We start from the raw sequence: 16,538 nt of genomic DNA, 5'->3' as shown, positions 1-16,538 counted from the left end.
TTGATCTACATTCTCTGGACTTCCCAGTTTTTTCCAAGCTTCTATCAAACCTCCTTCCAACCTTCCCTGCTCTAGGGAAAACAGTCCCAATCTATTAATTTAGTTAAAGTCTCTTGCCCTTGGAAACACACATTCTTTTTTTGTGCACCTTCTCCAATGTCTTCACATCCTTCCTAGTTTGCAGTGCCCATAATTGGATACAATACTCCAGTTGAGGCCAGACCAGTGTTTTATAGAGGTTCATCATAGCTTCCTTGCTTTTGCACCCCATGCCCCTATTTTTAGAGGATCCCATTAGCCTTTTTTATATATTTCCTCATCTACTATGCCACTTTCAATAATATGAACACACAAACCCCCAGATCTCTCTGTCCCTACAGCCCCTCCCTGCAGAATTGCACCCTTTGTTTTATATTATTTCTCCTAATTCTTCCTACGGAAATGCATCGCTTCACATTTCTCTGCATTAAATTTCACCTGGCACATATCTATCCATACAACCAGCCTAACCGTATTCTCTTGAAGTTAATCGTTACCCTCCTCACATTTTGCAATACTTCCAAGTTTTTGCAAATTTTGAGATTGTGACCTGTACACCCAGGTCATTAATATAAACTGAGGAAAGCAGTGGTCCTAGTGCTGTTTCCTGTCACTTAGCAGATTTTATATCCATATGCCCAGTGACCCATTTTATTCCATGGGTTCAGCTTTGCCTGCAGATCTATTATGCAGCACTTTTATATATCATATGGTATATAAAAGTGGTCCTTGTACGCCATGTGAACCCTGTGACTGTTATCTCATCAGAAACTCAACCAAGTTAATTAAACAACATTTGTTTTTGACAAATCCATGCTGGTTTTCCTCAATTAACCATCACTTGTGACTGTTCAATTTTGTCCCGGGTTAACTGTTTAAAAGTTTTCCCACCACGTAGGTTGAATTGACTGGTCTCTATTTGCTGGGTTTGTCCTTTTTATAACTAATGTATTACATTTGAAATCCTCCATTTGTCTTGCACCTGCCTCTTACCTGAGAAGAGGTGGAAGATTATGATCATTATCTCTGCAATTTCCACCCTTAGTTCCCTCAGGATCCTCTGATGCATGTATCAATCAATCACTCTAGAACTGTGGTTGCCTTCATGAAAGCAAATATCGGAGCCAATCTGCACACAAATGAACAGCGTGTTAATCTATTTTTGGTGGTGTTACTTGAGGAGTAGAAGGCTGCCCAACGAATCTGCAGAACTTCCTACTTTTTTAATTTTGTCATGGCATCTTGTACAAATACCTGCATTACTGGGAGGGGTTGATGGGGCTTTTTAGTCCATTATCCACATATTGCCCCTGTAATAATGTAGCAGTTCCTCAGCCCATGCCATGTGTTTAGGTTCTGGAGTAGAACACATGCTCTTCAATCAGTTTGCATATTTAAAGTTGCTGTTTATAAAAAAGAGGAACATAAGAACATAAGAACATAAGAAATAGGAGCAGGAGTAGGCCATCTAGCCCCTCGAGCCTGCCCCGCCATTCAATAAGATCATGGCTGATCTGACGTGGATCAGTACCACTTACCCGCCTGATCCCCATAACCCTTAATTCCCTTACCGATCAGGAATCCATCCATCCGCGCTTTAAACCTATTCAGCGAGGTAGCCTCCACCACCTCAGTGGGCAGAGAATTCCAGAGATTCACCACCCTCTGGGAGAAGAAGTTCCTCCTCAACTCTGTCTTAAACCGACCCCCCTTTATTTTGAGGCTGTGTCCTCTAGTTTTAACTTCCTTACTAAGTGGAAAGAATCTCTCCGCCTCCACCCTATCCAGCCCCCGCATTATCTTATAAGTCTCCATAAGATCCCCCCTCATCCTTCTAAACTCCAACGAGTACAAACCCAATCTCCTCAGCCTCTCCTCATAATCCAAACCCCTCATCTCCGGTATCAACCTGGTGAACCTTCTCTGCACTCCCTCCAATGCCAATATATCCTTCCTCATATAAGGGGACCAATACTGCACACAGTATTCCAGCTGCGGCCTCACCAATGCCCTGTACAGGTGCATCAAGACATCCCTGCTTTTATATTCTATCCCCTTCGCAATATAGGCCAACATCCCATTTGCCTTCTTGATCACCTGTTGTACCTGCAGACTGGGCTTTTGCGTCTCATGCACAAGGACCCCCAGGTCCCTTTGCACGGTAGCATGTTTTAATTTGTTTCCATTGAGATAGTAATCCCATTTGTTATTATTTCCTCCAAAGTGTATAACCTCGCATTTATCAACGTTATACTCCATTTGCCATATCCTCGCCCACTCACTCAGCCTGTCCAAATCTCTCTGCAGATCTTCTCCGTCCTCCACACGATTCACTTTTCCACTTATCTTTGTGTCGTCTGCAAACTTCGTTACCCTACACTCCGTCCCCTCCTCCAGATCATCTATATAAATGGTAAATAGTTGCGGCCCGAGTACCGATCCCTGCGGCACGCCATTAGTTACCTTCCTCCAACCGGAAAAACACCCATTTATTCCGACTCTTTGCTTCCTGTCGGATAGCCAGTCCCCAATCCACTTTAACACACTACCCCCAACTCCGTGTGCCCTAATCTTCTTCAGTAGCCTTTTATGGGGCACCTTATCAAACGCCTTTTGGAAATCCAAAAACACCGCATCCACCGGTTCTCCTCCATCAACCGCCCTAGTCACATCTTCATAAAAATCCAACATGTTCGTCAAGCACGACTTTCCCCTCATGAATCCATGCTGCGTCTGATTGATCGAACCATTTCTATCCAGATGCCCTGCTATCTCCTCTTTAATAATGGATTCCAGCATTTTCCCTACTACAGACGTTAAGCTGACCGGCCTATAGTTACCCGCCTTTTGTCTCCTTCCTTTTTTAAACAGCGGCGTAACATTAGCCGTTTTCCAATCAACCGGCACTACCCCAGAATGCAACGAGTTTTGATAAATAATCACTAACGCATCCACTATTACCTCTGACATTTCTTTCAATACCCTGGGATGCATTCCATCCGGACCCGGGGACTTGTCCACCTTCAGTCCCATTAGTCTACCCAGCACTGCCTCTCTGGTAACATTAATTGTATTAAGTATTTCTCCTGCTGCCAACCCTCTATCGTTAATATTTGGCAATATGCTACAGTACCCAGAACTGGCAGGAGGCAAACTAGGCTGCGAGAGGGTAGGGTAACACTTGTAATATCTCGTGCAAAAAAATTTCAAACTCCCTATAAATACATTGATTCTTGACTATCAAGGATATATTATCAGCTGATCAATGGACCCGGCCAACTGGTTCTGGTCTTTTATGTTCACTCAGATCATTAGGATCTGCTCTAGTTACCAGCAAAGAAAGTCATGGAAGTTTCACACATTTAAGATACATTAGGCCAAATCTTCTTGGAAACATAATGGTTTGTTAACAGCACTTGCTGTAATTAATGTACAAATTGGCTTTCATGTTTGAGGCATGGGGCGGTATGCCGTGAGTTCGGAATCTCTGGAAGATGCTGCTCTATTCAATGTGCTTTGTTATTTGCTTTGCACACACGGTATCTTGCCCGTACTCTTATCTTTTTTAAATAACTTGCTGAATTTGCATCTTCATTGCCAATCAAACTCATTTAAAAAAGTTTGGGTCATAATTAACAGTCTGTATCCTTTTAACTATAAAATGAATGTTAATGCAGTGGCAGTCACCATTGTAGCCATGGCTCAGTTAGTGATATCCTCAGCTTTGAGTAGAAAGTCCCATTCCAGAAACCTGAGCACAAAACCTGACACTCCAGTGCAGTACTGAAGGATTGATATACTACTGGAAGTGCTATCTTTTGGATTCATTGTTAAATCCAAGACTCTTGTCTTCCCACTCGAGTGTGTTCTGACTAATGTTTATCCCTTAGTCACTATCCCTTAGTGCAGCTCCAGCAATGCTCAAGTAACATGACACCTTTCAGGACAAAGCAGCCTACTTCACTCCCATCACCACCAATGCACACTGGCAACAGTGTGTACCATCTACAAGGTGCACTGCAGGAACTCAGCAAGGCTCCTGCGACAGCACCTTCCAAACCACGGCCACTGCCATCTAGATTTGTAAGGACCAGGTTAGCAGGCACATGGGAACATTACCATAAGGAAGTTCCCCTCCAAGCTACTCACCATCCTGATTTAAAAAAAAATATATCACTGTTCCTTCACTGTCGCTGGGTCAAAATCCTGATATTGCCTCCCAAACAGCACTTGTGGGTGTACCTATACCAAATAGACTGCAACAGTTCAAGAAGGCAGCTCACCACCACTTCTCGAGGGTCATTAGGGATGGGCAACAAATGTTGACCTAGCCAGCCAACATTCCATGAATGAATTATTTTAAAAACTCACCGTAGCACTTTATCAACTGTCCTACCTTGAGAAATTGGTGGACATATAGTCAAGTACCTTCCTTTTCTCTACACTTCTCAGTATAATTTTTTGTCTTGCTCACCCTTCCCAAATGCATTACTTTCACTTTGCCAGATCAAATTCCATTTGTCACTTTTCTGCCCACTTGACCAGTCCGTTGATATTTTCTGCAGTCTATATAGTGTTCTTCCTCACTATAATTCACATGGCAATTTTTTTGTGCTTTCTGCAAACTTTATGCTCCTTATCCATGTTGATACTTCTCTGTGTTCTACCACGTTTGGCCCACCATGTAGAGTATATTTTCAGGTTCAAAAAGAGCATCTACAAAAAACTTCTGGCGTTGTTGAACATTGAACATAATGTCCATTTTTTTTAGAACAAACTACTCTGAATCAATCATTCATTGCCAAAAACCTGAATTAGCAATATTTCCACCATTAACAGGTGAACAGAATCAGAAGAAAACCACCTCCTGGTATACCTTCTTTCTTTTGCATCAGTTGTTGGCACCTCATCTCCACCCTTACTCCCATTGCACGTTTTGACACTAGGGCGTGAGACCCAAGCCATGGCAATATGCCACCACTGATGCTCAGTGATACTGAAGTGCCATTGCTTCCTCACCTTTTCTCATAATTGGAACTTGAGCTTAACTTAGTGTTATGTAGAGTATGCTTTGTATTGAAAACCTAATACCCCAACATGCTGGGTTGCCTTTTTCCCCCTCTGGTCTACCACTTAAAAGCTGAGAAGAAAATTCCAAAAGTGGGATGAAAAAGCATTAAAGTCAAGAATGAAATCATAATGTACTGTAAAAGGTGAACAATGTATAAATTTAGCAATGGAATACGTGAGTTATTTGTATCCTTTTCCCTCAGGAACAAGCAGCTGAGCGTGAACATGAACGAGATGAGTTTCAGCAAGAGATTGAAAATTTGGAGAGACAGTTAAAACAGGGACTAAAATCACAAGGAGGTGGTGATTATACAGTATCCAAGGTATGTCTGACTCTTCATATCACTTTCTATTTTCATATTAACCTTATTCAAATATGCGATTTGAATTTCCTAATAGTTCTAAAAGCTGTTTTTCTTTTTCCCAAACCATGGATGTTTTAGTGCGATTATTTGAGTTTCCAGGTATGAAAATTGTTGTCTATATTCTGATCAATCAGTAACAACCTGGCTGCATGCCACATAGCCCCTAATAGTTTCCTCTTAGTATCTCTCTCTTCCTCATCTGGGAATACAAGTGTTTCCTCTGAGTTCAAGTTCACCTTTAATTCATTCAGAATTCAACTGTTCTTAATGTTATTAACACTAATATGTTGGTTACCAACTCGTGTCGATTTTGATGTCAGTTTGGAAAGGCAGTGGAGAGAGGAAGTGTTACAAATAGGACCATGGGTAATAATTGGACCTGAACACTCGTAGAACTGAATCCTTACATTGTTCTGATTAAATGCTTACTCAGTGCAATGTTTAACAATACCTCAGTATATTGCAAAGATGCCTACTGTGTTCCCATTCAAACTGTAGATTATTTTTACTCATCTGTTCTTTTCCACCCTGCAAGCAAGATTATGTGCACTTTGCGATGCATGATAATGGACAATGGGGGCATTCTTACAATAATGTTGCATAATTGTGACTAGCAGCAAACTAAAAGCTAAATTTGGTAAAGAATTTTCTGCCCTATCTAATCGGTAGAAATGTTAGTCTGTAGACAACTAGACAGTTGATACTAAAATGGAATGAGCCTTCATATCTAATAATGGAAACTCCTTCATTGATGCCTATGTCTTCTGTATTATAGCTAAATTATGGCAATAGTGTGCCACTGATCTTAGCCAGAGTGACAGCCTTTGTCCAAAAGGTCACTTATGTGAGGCTTGCCTTTTGGTCAGCACAAGAGAAGATTTTGTTTTTACTGGGACAGCTATCAGTATTATTTTGGTCAAGTCTCCAAAGAGATTCTTTTTGCTAATGCAAGCTGATTTCTTCCACTTCTCTCATCTAGAGAAAAACAATCACTGTTACTGAAGGTTCTGAACTTTCTATAGGAATTCCAGGTCAGGGTTCTGCTTAAGCAGAAGCATCATCTCATTAGCACAATTTTTGGATTGCCTCCAAGCTGGGTAACAAATCCACAGTTGGATATGCTATATTTTGGGGCCAGTTCTTGGCCTCAGTTAAGTGAGGTACAATTCTCTCTCTGATATGCTCCAAAGGTTTTGACACTGGCTGATCTCGATCGTTCTGAAAATCTTGATCTTTCTGCTCATTGAAAATGTGAACAAATGAAAATGTCTTTATAGCTTGTGCAGATGTGATTCACAGATTTAACTCTGACTGTCATTGCTTTATTGTTAAAGTACTGTGGATTGCAGGCATCCATTTTCAGATCCAGAGCGTTTAGCCTGCCGTCCCACTGCAGCTACTGCACCATCACCACCCTCCACCCCCTCCGAAGCTCGTTCCATTCTCAGTGGCAGAATAATTAAAATTGTCCTAAATAATATTAAATAGCAGAAACAGAATGATGCGCCCCACTGACTCCGGGATGGATTGTCACTTGAATCTTGTAATAACACAAGGTTCACAGATCCCCAAAGAAAGTCTTTTAATAGCTGAGTATAATTGAACTGGTTCTCCAGGACTCTAATAATATCCTCGTTCATGCAGAGTTTGTTGGAAAGCTGGGAAAATGGTTACTTTTGTCAGTTAATGTCTAATTGAGATCTCCTTAGAAATATTGCTTTAATCAATATTCATTGGGAGTAATTATGTCGTTGGAATGTGTGCTGCGACCCAAAAAAGCACGACTGTTGCAATTTATGGCTTTTTATTTCAGTAATGGTGAGATATTATTCTGGAATATTGCAGCAGCCTTTGAGGTTGAGCAGGGGTGGTGATACCTGAAATCTGAATGAATTACCAAAATTAGTTAAGCTATTGGTTATTCCCAGTGTTTTTGGGGTTCCACACTGAGAATTTATTTTTCTTCTATACGTTCATGTGATGTGGGCATCACTGACTGGGCCAACATATTGCCCGTCCCTAATTACCTTTGAACTGAGTGGCTTGCTAGGCCATTTTGGAGTCAACCACATTGCTGTGGGTCTGCAATCACACATAGGCCACACCAGGTAAGGATGGCAGATCCCAACAGACACTGCTTCAGATGGGTTTTTATGACAACAGGTAATGGCTTCATGGTTATCATTAACCTTATTTCAGATTTTGTTAATTGAATTCAAATTTCACTATCTGCCATGGTGGTAATGCCCCAGAGCATTACTCTGGGTCTCTGGATTGTCCAGTGACGATACCACTACATCACCACCATCTCCGGTACCAAGTGAGAAACAAGTAACCAGGAGTAATGTTCTTTCACCTAACAAAAGTGTCAGTTAATTTCCAAGCTTTATTAGACGTTTGATGCCTCCATATCTATATATTGAACTAGTTTGGCTTAGCAGAATTCCCAGACAGTGTCAGTTCCCAAACTTTGCTTGGATCCAATGCAGTAAATAGCTCCGCTTCCTTTATATTTTAAAAAGTTCAAAACATCACCCATTGGTCTAATAGTTCAAATGATTGTCATTTTTGTAGCTATCTTTTGGCATGTTGTGCCAACTTGGCTACTGAAATACCACTTCAAAAACCCCGAAGCAGTTCCACAGTGAGATCAGAGAGGCTTTGTTTTCTCATGTTTGCTATATAATGCTGAATGCTTAAAGGAACATTCACTGTTCTCTCTCTTTTCTCTTTCCCCCCCATTAAATAACTTTAAAAATATTATTTGTGAAGTACATAAAATTAAAAAAACAAGAAAACTAACAAAGTTAAGTGATTTAACCTTTCGCTGCAGTAGCAGTACATTTGGGGCAGGTAATGATGGTCAGGGCATCTAAAAATCCTTTGCTGTCAATGCCCATTAGTCACTCACTTTTACTTTTCCCTAATTACTTTTGATGGCCCCTTTCAATGGGATTCACTTGTATGTATTGCCCGGAGGTGCTGTAGGTCTATCAACTTTTTTTCTATCCCTTTCCCTGTGCATGTTGTCCTGGTTCCACTCGTACTAAGTACTTATAATTAGCAATTATTGCTATTGCTTAGCAATGCTGTTGTAACTGACCTGTCTTCCTGTTTGTTCTTCTAATTAATTCTATGCTATGTATAACTGATTTGATTTGAGTTTTCAGTCCGTTTAGAGGAGCAAAAGAGCATTCTCTCATTTTCAGTCCACAAATTATACATTTGATTTCACAAATTTTATTGGAAAGATGATGGAAAGCAAATAAAGACTTAGGATTTTGAATCCGTACTCTGAGTGCAGGTATCACATCTTCAGACTGAAGTAAATTCTACAAAGTTTTTTCATTTGCTGCGACAACTACATTTATCGCTGTAGAATTCTCTGTCTCTTGAGTTGTACTTCATCATAGAATCCCTACAGTGCAGAAGGAGGCCATCCGGCCCGTCGAATCTGCACCAACTCTCTGACAGCATATCCCATCCAGGCCCTAACCCCGTGACTCCATATATTAACCTCACAAATCGCCCTAACCTACACATCTTTGGACACTAAGGGACAATTTAGCATGGCTGATTCACCTAACCTGCACATCTTTGGACTGTGGGAGGAAACGGGAGCACCCGGAGGAAAGACTAATATATTCTGGAATACTTAAGAATCAGAGAAGCATAGAATCCCTACAGTGCAGAAGGAGACCATTCGGCCTATCAAGTCCACCCAGGGCCTATCACCGTAACCCTACGTATTTACCTTGCTAATCTCCCTGACACTAAAGGGCAATTTATCACGGCCAATCACCCTAACCCGCACATCTTTGGAGTGTGGGAGGAAACTGGAGCACCTGAAAGAAACCCACGCAGACAAGAGGGAACGTGCAAACTCCACACAGATGGTCACCTGAGGCCTGAATTGAACCTCTCTCTCTCGAGCTGCGAGGCAGCAGTGCTAACCACTGTGCCTCCCCAGGGTAGTCACAATATTTATTCAGCTGCTCCATTTTCTGGTCTATGGTACCCCTTGGGATATTGATGATGGCTTCAGTAATGGCACTGCAGCTGAAAGTCTAGGGGAGTTGGTTGGATTCTCTCTGGTTAGCGAAGATCAAAACCTGACACTTGTGCGGCGTAAATGCTACTTGCCAGTTAATCCAAACGTGGATGTTATCTAGGTCTTTCTGCGTGTGAGTATCAATTGCTTCAATATCTGAGGAGTCGCTAATGGTACTGGACACAGCAATCATTCCCAAACATCCCTACTTCTGGCCTTATGATGAAGTGAAGGTCACTGATGAAGCAGCTGAAGATGTTTGGGCCTAGGACACTATCCATAGGAACTCCTGCAGCAATCTTCTCCATTGAGATAATTGACATCCATCTTTATGATGGGTAAGACTTCAACTGATAGAAAGATTCCCCTCCTCATTCTCATTGACTTCAATTTTGCTAGAGCTCCTTGATGCCATACCCAATCAAATTTTGCCTTGACGTCGAGGACAGGTCCTTCACCTCTTGAATTTGTTTCTTTTTGCCCATGTTTGGGCCAAGGCTGTGGTTTGGAGCTGAGTGGTCCTGGTGCAACCCAAACTGAGCCTTGGTGAGCAGGTTATTATTGAGCAAATGTCATTCGATACCACCTTTATCTGATAATTGAGAGTCGACTGATGGACCAGTAATTGACTGGGTTGGATTTGTCCTGGTTTTTATCAGACATGACATACCTGAGTAATTCATTATATTGTTGTGTTGATGCAAGTGTCGTAGTTATGCCGGAAGAGCTTGGTAAAGGTCACGGCTAGTTCTGGAACACAATTCTTCAACACTGCAGCCTAGATGTTGTCAGGCTCTCCTAGCCTTTGCTCCATCTAGTGCCTTCAGCTGTTTCTTGATATCGCTTGAAGAGAATCAAACTGACTCGAGACTGGCATCCATGCTGCTGGAGACCTCAGAAAGAGGACAAGATGGATCATCCACCTGGCACCTTTGGCTGAAGATGGTTGCAAATACTTCACCACTGTCCTTTGAACTGATGTGCTGGGCTTCCCCCATCTTTGGGAATGTTTGTGGAACCGCCTCCTGTTTAATGACTGAAGATGGTAGACTATCTATAGAGCTTTGATCTGATCCACTGCTTGTGTGATCATTTTATTCCGTGTATCCAACATCCATCTTTATGATAGGTAAGACTTCAACTGATAGAAAGATTCCCCTCCTCATTCCCATTGACTTCAATTTTGCTAGAGCTCCTTGATGCCATACCCAGCATGCATCTGGACCTGTGCTGCAGCTTCATGAGGTTGGCCCTTGTATGTCTGCTCCTGCTCCTGGGATGCTGTCCAGATACCACATTGTGAATTGCACATTTTGAAACCTCCTTAATTTTATTTTGCTACTGAGGTTAGAGTTCAAATTTTCTTTTTCTTTGATGCACCAGCGCAAGGTTACACATTTTTATTGCGGGGATGTTAAATGTAGACAACTAGATTGTTACCTTGCAAGAAGAATAAGATTAAATTAAGCAACCACTTGCAATTTATGATTCTGAGAGCTGGGCAAACATCTTCATCCAAGATTGTTAACTGGTTACTGGATTATATTCTTCACTGATGGCAATTGTCAACAACTCAACCTCCAGGAAACTGGCAAAAGCCATTTGACAAGAACTGTGGTCATAGGTTTGACTAATCAACAGGAACTAGGCACTTTTATTTTTACAGTAACTTCATTGCAATGTTAATGTAAGCCTACTTGTGATTAATAAATAAACTTTAACTTTTGTAAAATGCCACCTGCAGTGGTTTTCCTATGAATTGCTTTATCAATAGTTTGAATGAGATCTTCAAGTTCCAATTAATCCTCATTGTGGGGACCGAGGACCTTAATATTGAGGTATTCGGAGTTTAAACCTTTGAAGGGGGTCTTCTCAGTTTGCAGAACTTCTTCAAAGAACTTATCCTCCTGAATTTTTTTCTCTTTCTTTGCTTGTATTGAAAATGGACTTTTATCTCCATGAAAAATGGAATTGAGATTTAGACAGGCACATCACTGAGATCACACATTCTAAAGCTTTTAGTTTTCCCTTTGAGCTCCCTTCTCTTTTTACCACCTCAAAAATAAATGTTTAAAGAGAGGGCTCCAGAAAATACTAGATCGTCATGCTATTATAAATCTCGGATTGATTGAAGGAATTCGTAAAGCAAATTCGGTAGTTTTGATTCTTGTGAGAAAGTGCAAGTAAGGATCTTTTCCAATCTTCAAATAAGTTGTGTATCACTGAGTCAGGTATTTACTGTTTTTTAAATTGTCCAGATTTTACAATAAGAAGATTCAACACCAGGTTAAAGTCCAACAGGGTCCAACAGATTTTACAGAACCAATAAGTACTGGTCACCCTATTATAGAAAGGATATTATTAAACTAGAAAGAGTGCAGAAAAGAATTACTAGGATGCTACCGGGACTTGATGGATTGAGTTATAAGGAGAGGCTGAATAGACTGGGACTTTTTTCTCTGGAGCGTAGGAGGCTGAGGGGTGACCCTATAGAGGTCTATAAAATAATGAGGGGCATAGACAAGGTAGATAGTCAATATCTTTTCCCAAAGGTAGGGGAGTCTAAAACTAGAGGGCACAGGTTTAAAGTGAGAGGGGAGAGATACAAAAGTGTCCAGAGGGGCAATTTTTTCTCACACAGGGTGGTGTTGAGTGTCTGGAACAAGCTGCCAGAGGTAGTAGTAGAGGCGGGTACAATTTTGTCTTTTAAAAAGCATTTAGATAGTTACATGGATACGATGGGTATAGAGGGATATGGGCCAAATGCGGGTAATTGGGATTAGCTTAGGGGTTTAAAAAAAAAGGACGGCATGGACAAGTTGGGCCGAAGGGCCTGTTTCCATGCTGTAAACCTCTATGACTACTGGATTATTACTTTCTGCCCACATAATGCAAATTACCTTCACATAGAAACATTTCTGATATAAGCAATACAGAATATTACAACTTTGGCAGAGATTTGATTTTTTAAAAAGTAGACTTCCCCAACCAAAATCAAAAGTAATGCAAGAACTGTCTGCTCACATTTCACTGTGTCTTTGTGTGTAAATACTATCTTAAGATGGAAACCATGGAAGCACAGATCCAGACAAAGACAGATGATTACAACGAGTTGCTGCTAACAAAGGAACACCTGGAGCAAGATGTGCAGGAACAAAGTGAAGAAATAGCAAAGCTGAAAGTGCAGATCAAAGAACTGGAGCAGATAGTTTCATCCAGAGCGGATGTAGAAAAGCGTGTTCATCAGCTGGAGCAAGAAATGCAGAAGATGAGGCGGATAGAGGAAGAATTATCACAGGTAAACTGAGGAACCATGCTTTTGTGAACTTCATTTCAAAGCAGTTGAATTGATGTGTGCATATTTAACTAGTAGCAACCACAAAATTAATCACAAGAAATAAGGAGTTTAAAATCCAGTCAAAATGATTAGCTCTAACTTTCTGGAAGTATATCTCGGGTAAACATCATCATAGCCCAGAAATTTCAGGAAGTGATGATGAAAGACAAAAGGAAACTGGATATATAATTGAAAAAGACACATTTGCAAGTTTATGGGCAAAGAACATGGGAATAGGATTAATTGTATAATTCTGCCAAAGAACCAGCACAGATAACCTCCTGTTACTGAATGATTCCAAGTAGAATCCATATTATGCCTTAATTTGCTGAGAGCTTTAGGCCACTCTTCTGAGCCCGTTGCTTGAGCTGTTGAGAGATGGCTTCATCTCAATTCAAATCATAACTTGCTGAACTAACACTGCTATGATATAGAAAGAAACCAGTCAGTTCACTTCAATTCCTCATTCATGATTTGTGACATTGTCCAAATGCTACATGGTTTAATATAATCCTGCAAATATAGCAATAGTTGAGGATTGAATGAAGCCAGGCAATCTGACAAAATATTCTAAAACCTGTTTTTTCAATGGTACCAACTTAGTTGGACAGAGTGAATTTTTCAGCTAGGAGGAGAGACTGGATAGGCTGGGTTTGTTTTCCATGAGGAGGCTAAGGAGAGATTTGATAGAGGTATACAAAATTTTGAGCAGCATAGATAGGGTAGATCGTAAGAATCTTTTTCCCATGGCATTGTGGCACAGTGGTTAGCACTGCTGCCTCACAGCACCAGGGACTCGGGTTCAATGTCAGCCTTGGGTGACTGACTGTGGAGTTTGTACATTCACCCAGTGTCTGCATGGGTTTCCTCCGGGTGCTCTGGTTTCCTCCCACAGTCCAAAGATATGCAGATTAGGTGGATTGGCCATGCTAAATTGCCCCAAGATGTGTAGGTTAGAGGCATTGGTGGGGTGGAGGAGTGAGGTTGAGGGGATGAAGCCTGGGTGGAATATGCCAAATGGCCGCCTTCTGCACTGCTGGGACTTGATGATTCGAACGGGCATAGGTTTAAGGTGAGGACTAGAGGGGGATCTGAGGAAAAATGTTTTCATCGAGAGGGTGGTGGGAATATGGAATGCGCTGCCTGAGAGAGTGATGGAAGCAGGTATTCTCGCATCGGGATGAGCACTTAAATCGCCACGGCTAAGTAAGCTATGGACCAATGCTGGTAAATGAGATTTGTATAGATTGGTATTTGATGGTTGGCATAGACGTGGTGGGCTGTGCTGTATGACTATGAATTGTAAAGCAAGGGCAGCATGTAGTTGGTGCACAAGCAAACCTGGTCGATTCCAATCCGCTCTATTGTTCAGTTTGTGCCACGCTTTTAAAAAGATTTTGTGGTATTAGTTTTGAGACTGATGTTTTGTGTCAGTTTCACAAAATCCCGAGTCAGTCCTTGATTCTGAGAATTATTGCATCAAACTATTCATTGACTGCAAGACATTCAACTTATTTCTGTTACTAACTGATTACAGCCCAATAATTGTTCTCAAAAAAAAAAGAAAAAAATGATGAAAAACAGATCATAGAAAAGGACGACTGGTTGCTACTTTCTCTGAATACATACATTGGATTGGAAATGTGCAGAATTGGTTCTGAACATATACAGTCATTGTGATCTCAGTAAGGTTCGTTCACTGATGAGATTGACTGTCAGAGTTGAATGAGCATGATTGCATAGAATAGAGTAGTTGAACAGGTTCGTGCTTGAGATTTGTTTTTAACTGTGAGGTGCCACCAGTATTACCATTTCTTCTGTGTGTTTTTGTTTGTGATAGGACAAGGAATCCCTGCAGCAGCAACAGTACAATAACCTTATGCAGATCTCTGCTCTACAGTCGAAGCTGGATGAAGCTAGACATCGAGTCCCTGTTGAAGGATTTTCTGATCAAACTTTAAAGGAGCAGTTACAGAATGAGCGGCAAGCTCTCCAGACAAAGGAAGATGAGGTGGGATTGAGAAACAGTTTCATTAGTCCCAAAGTAAGATCATTTGAGATTGACATTTCTCTTTCAGAGGCACCACACTACCTTGACATTGAAACTAACCAGGAGGGCGGTGGAGGCTCACTCTTTGGCTATGTTCAAGACAGAGATGGATAGATGTTGCATCAACGGATATGGGAATAGTGTGGGAAAATAGCATTGGGGTAGAAGATCAGCCCTGATCTAATTGATTTATAGAGCTGCTCGAGGGGCTAAATGGCCTACTTCTCTTATTTCCAATTTTCCTATGAAGTGAAGAAGAAAATAAGACTAGTAAAGAGAGAATACGAGAATAGAATTGCAATTAACATAAGCAAACCAAAAATGCTCCATCAACATGTAACTAGTGAGCAGGTAGTCGAAGGAGGATTGAATCTACTGGGAGAGAGAATGTGATAGTTCTTTAAAGTGCAGTGCAAGACTCAAGTACTTAATTAGTACTTTGTATTGTTTTTTTACTGAAGAGAAGGATGCAGTCAAAATATTGGTCAAAGCAGAGATGGTGGAGGTAATGTGTGGGGTGAAGAAAAGGAAGTGCTACAGTGCTATCTATGCTTGCAGTAGATAAGTCGTCTGGTTCAGATTGTTGCATTGCAGGTTGCCAATTGAATTATCTCCAAAATATGTGTCTCATTTAAAGGGGGCATGAGGACAATAATGCTTAATGGTACAGTTTAGGGACAGAGGAGCCTCTGAGTTCATGTGCATAGATTTTCAGAAAGTAAGTAGGAAAAGCACATTGGATCTTGGGCTTCATATATAGTGTATTGAGTACAAAGTTATGCTGAACCTTTATAAAACACTGGTTAGGCCCCAACTAGAGTATTGCATTCAATTCTGTTCAGCATAATTTATAAAGAATGTGAGGATTCTTGAGAGGTTACGGAGGAGAGTTACCAGAATAGTTCAGGGGATGATGGTTTTAGCTGCAAGGTTAGGTTGGAGTTGTTCTCTGAACAAAGGAGACTGATGGGAGATTTGATAGAGGTGTACAAGATTATGACAGGTTTAGATAAGGTAACAAAGAAAAGCTGTTCATCGCTACAGTGCAGAAGGAGGCCATTTGGCCCATCAAATCTGCACCAACCACAATCCCATCCAGTCCCTATCCCTGTAGCCCCACTTATTTACGCTGCTAGTTCCCCTGACATTAAGGGGCAATTTAGCATGGCCAATTAACCTTGGACTGTCATGACCACATGTCCTTGAAGGTGGCAGGACAGGTAGAGAAGGTGGTATAGAAAGCATATGCCATGATTTCCTTTCTTGGGCAAGTTATTGAATACAAAAGCAGGGATATAATGATGGAACTATATAAAACGCTGGTTAGGTCATAGCTGGAACTTTGTGTGCAGTTCTGGTCACCCCATTACAGGAAGGACATAATTGCTCTGGAGACAGTACAGTGGAGATTTACAAGAATGTTGCCAGGGCTCAAAAATTGCAGCATTGAGGAGAGATTGGATAGTTTGAATTGGATAGTTTGGGCTGTTTTCCTCAGAACAGAGAGGTTGAGCTGTGACCTAATTGAGGTGTACAAAGACTAGATAGGATAGACAGAAAGGACTTGTTTCCCCTCGCTGTGGCATAGGTCTACGGTTGAAGGATTACAGGGGACATGAGCAAGAA

The 16,538-nt window shown here is 41.2% G+C and overlaps 1 protein-coding gene across 13 annotated transcripts in view; it reads left to right on the top strand.

The window, feature by feature from the left end:
• The window catches only part of pcnt (pericentrin), a 215,747-nt gene that overhangs the window by 130,005 nt on the left and 69,204 nt on the right, over nucleotides 1-16,538 (top strand). For 11 of the 13 annotated variants that reach the window (XM_078228833.1, XM_078228839.1, XM_078228838.1 and 8 more), the window contains 3 exons: nucleotides 5,313-5,432; nucleotides 12,587-12,823; nucleotides 14,703-14,906. In XM_078228833.1, coding sequence (XP_078084959.1) covers nucleotides 5,313-5,432; nucleotides 12,587-12,823; nucleotides 14,703-14,906 — 561 coding nt within the window. The remainder of the gene's footprint in view (nucleotides 1-5,312; nucleotides 5,433-12,586; nucleotides 12,824-14,702; nucleotides 14,907-16,538) is intronic. The other 2 variants (XM_078228831.1, XM_078228829.1) reach the window with 1 other exon arrangement.

The sequence above is a fragment of the Mustelus asterias genome, chromosome 14, assembly GCF_964213995.1.
Source record: "Mustelus asterias chromosome 14, sMusAst1.hap1.1, whole genome shotgun sequence".
Taxonomy (NCBI): domain Eukaryota; kingdom Metazoa; phylum Chordata; class Chondrichthyes; order Carcharhiniformes; family Triakidae; genus Mustelus; species Mustelus asterias.
Note: the sequence above shows the minus strand (reverse complement) of the source record. Positions and strands in the feature narration are given on the sequence as shown.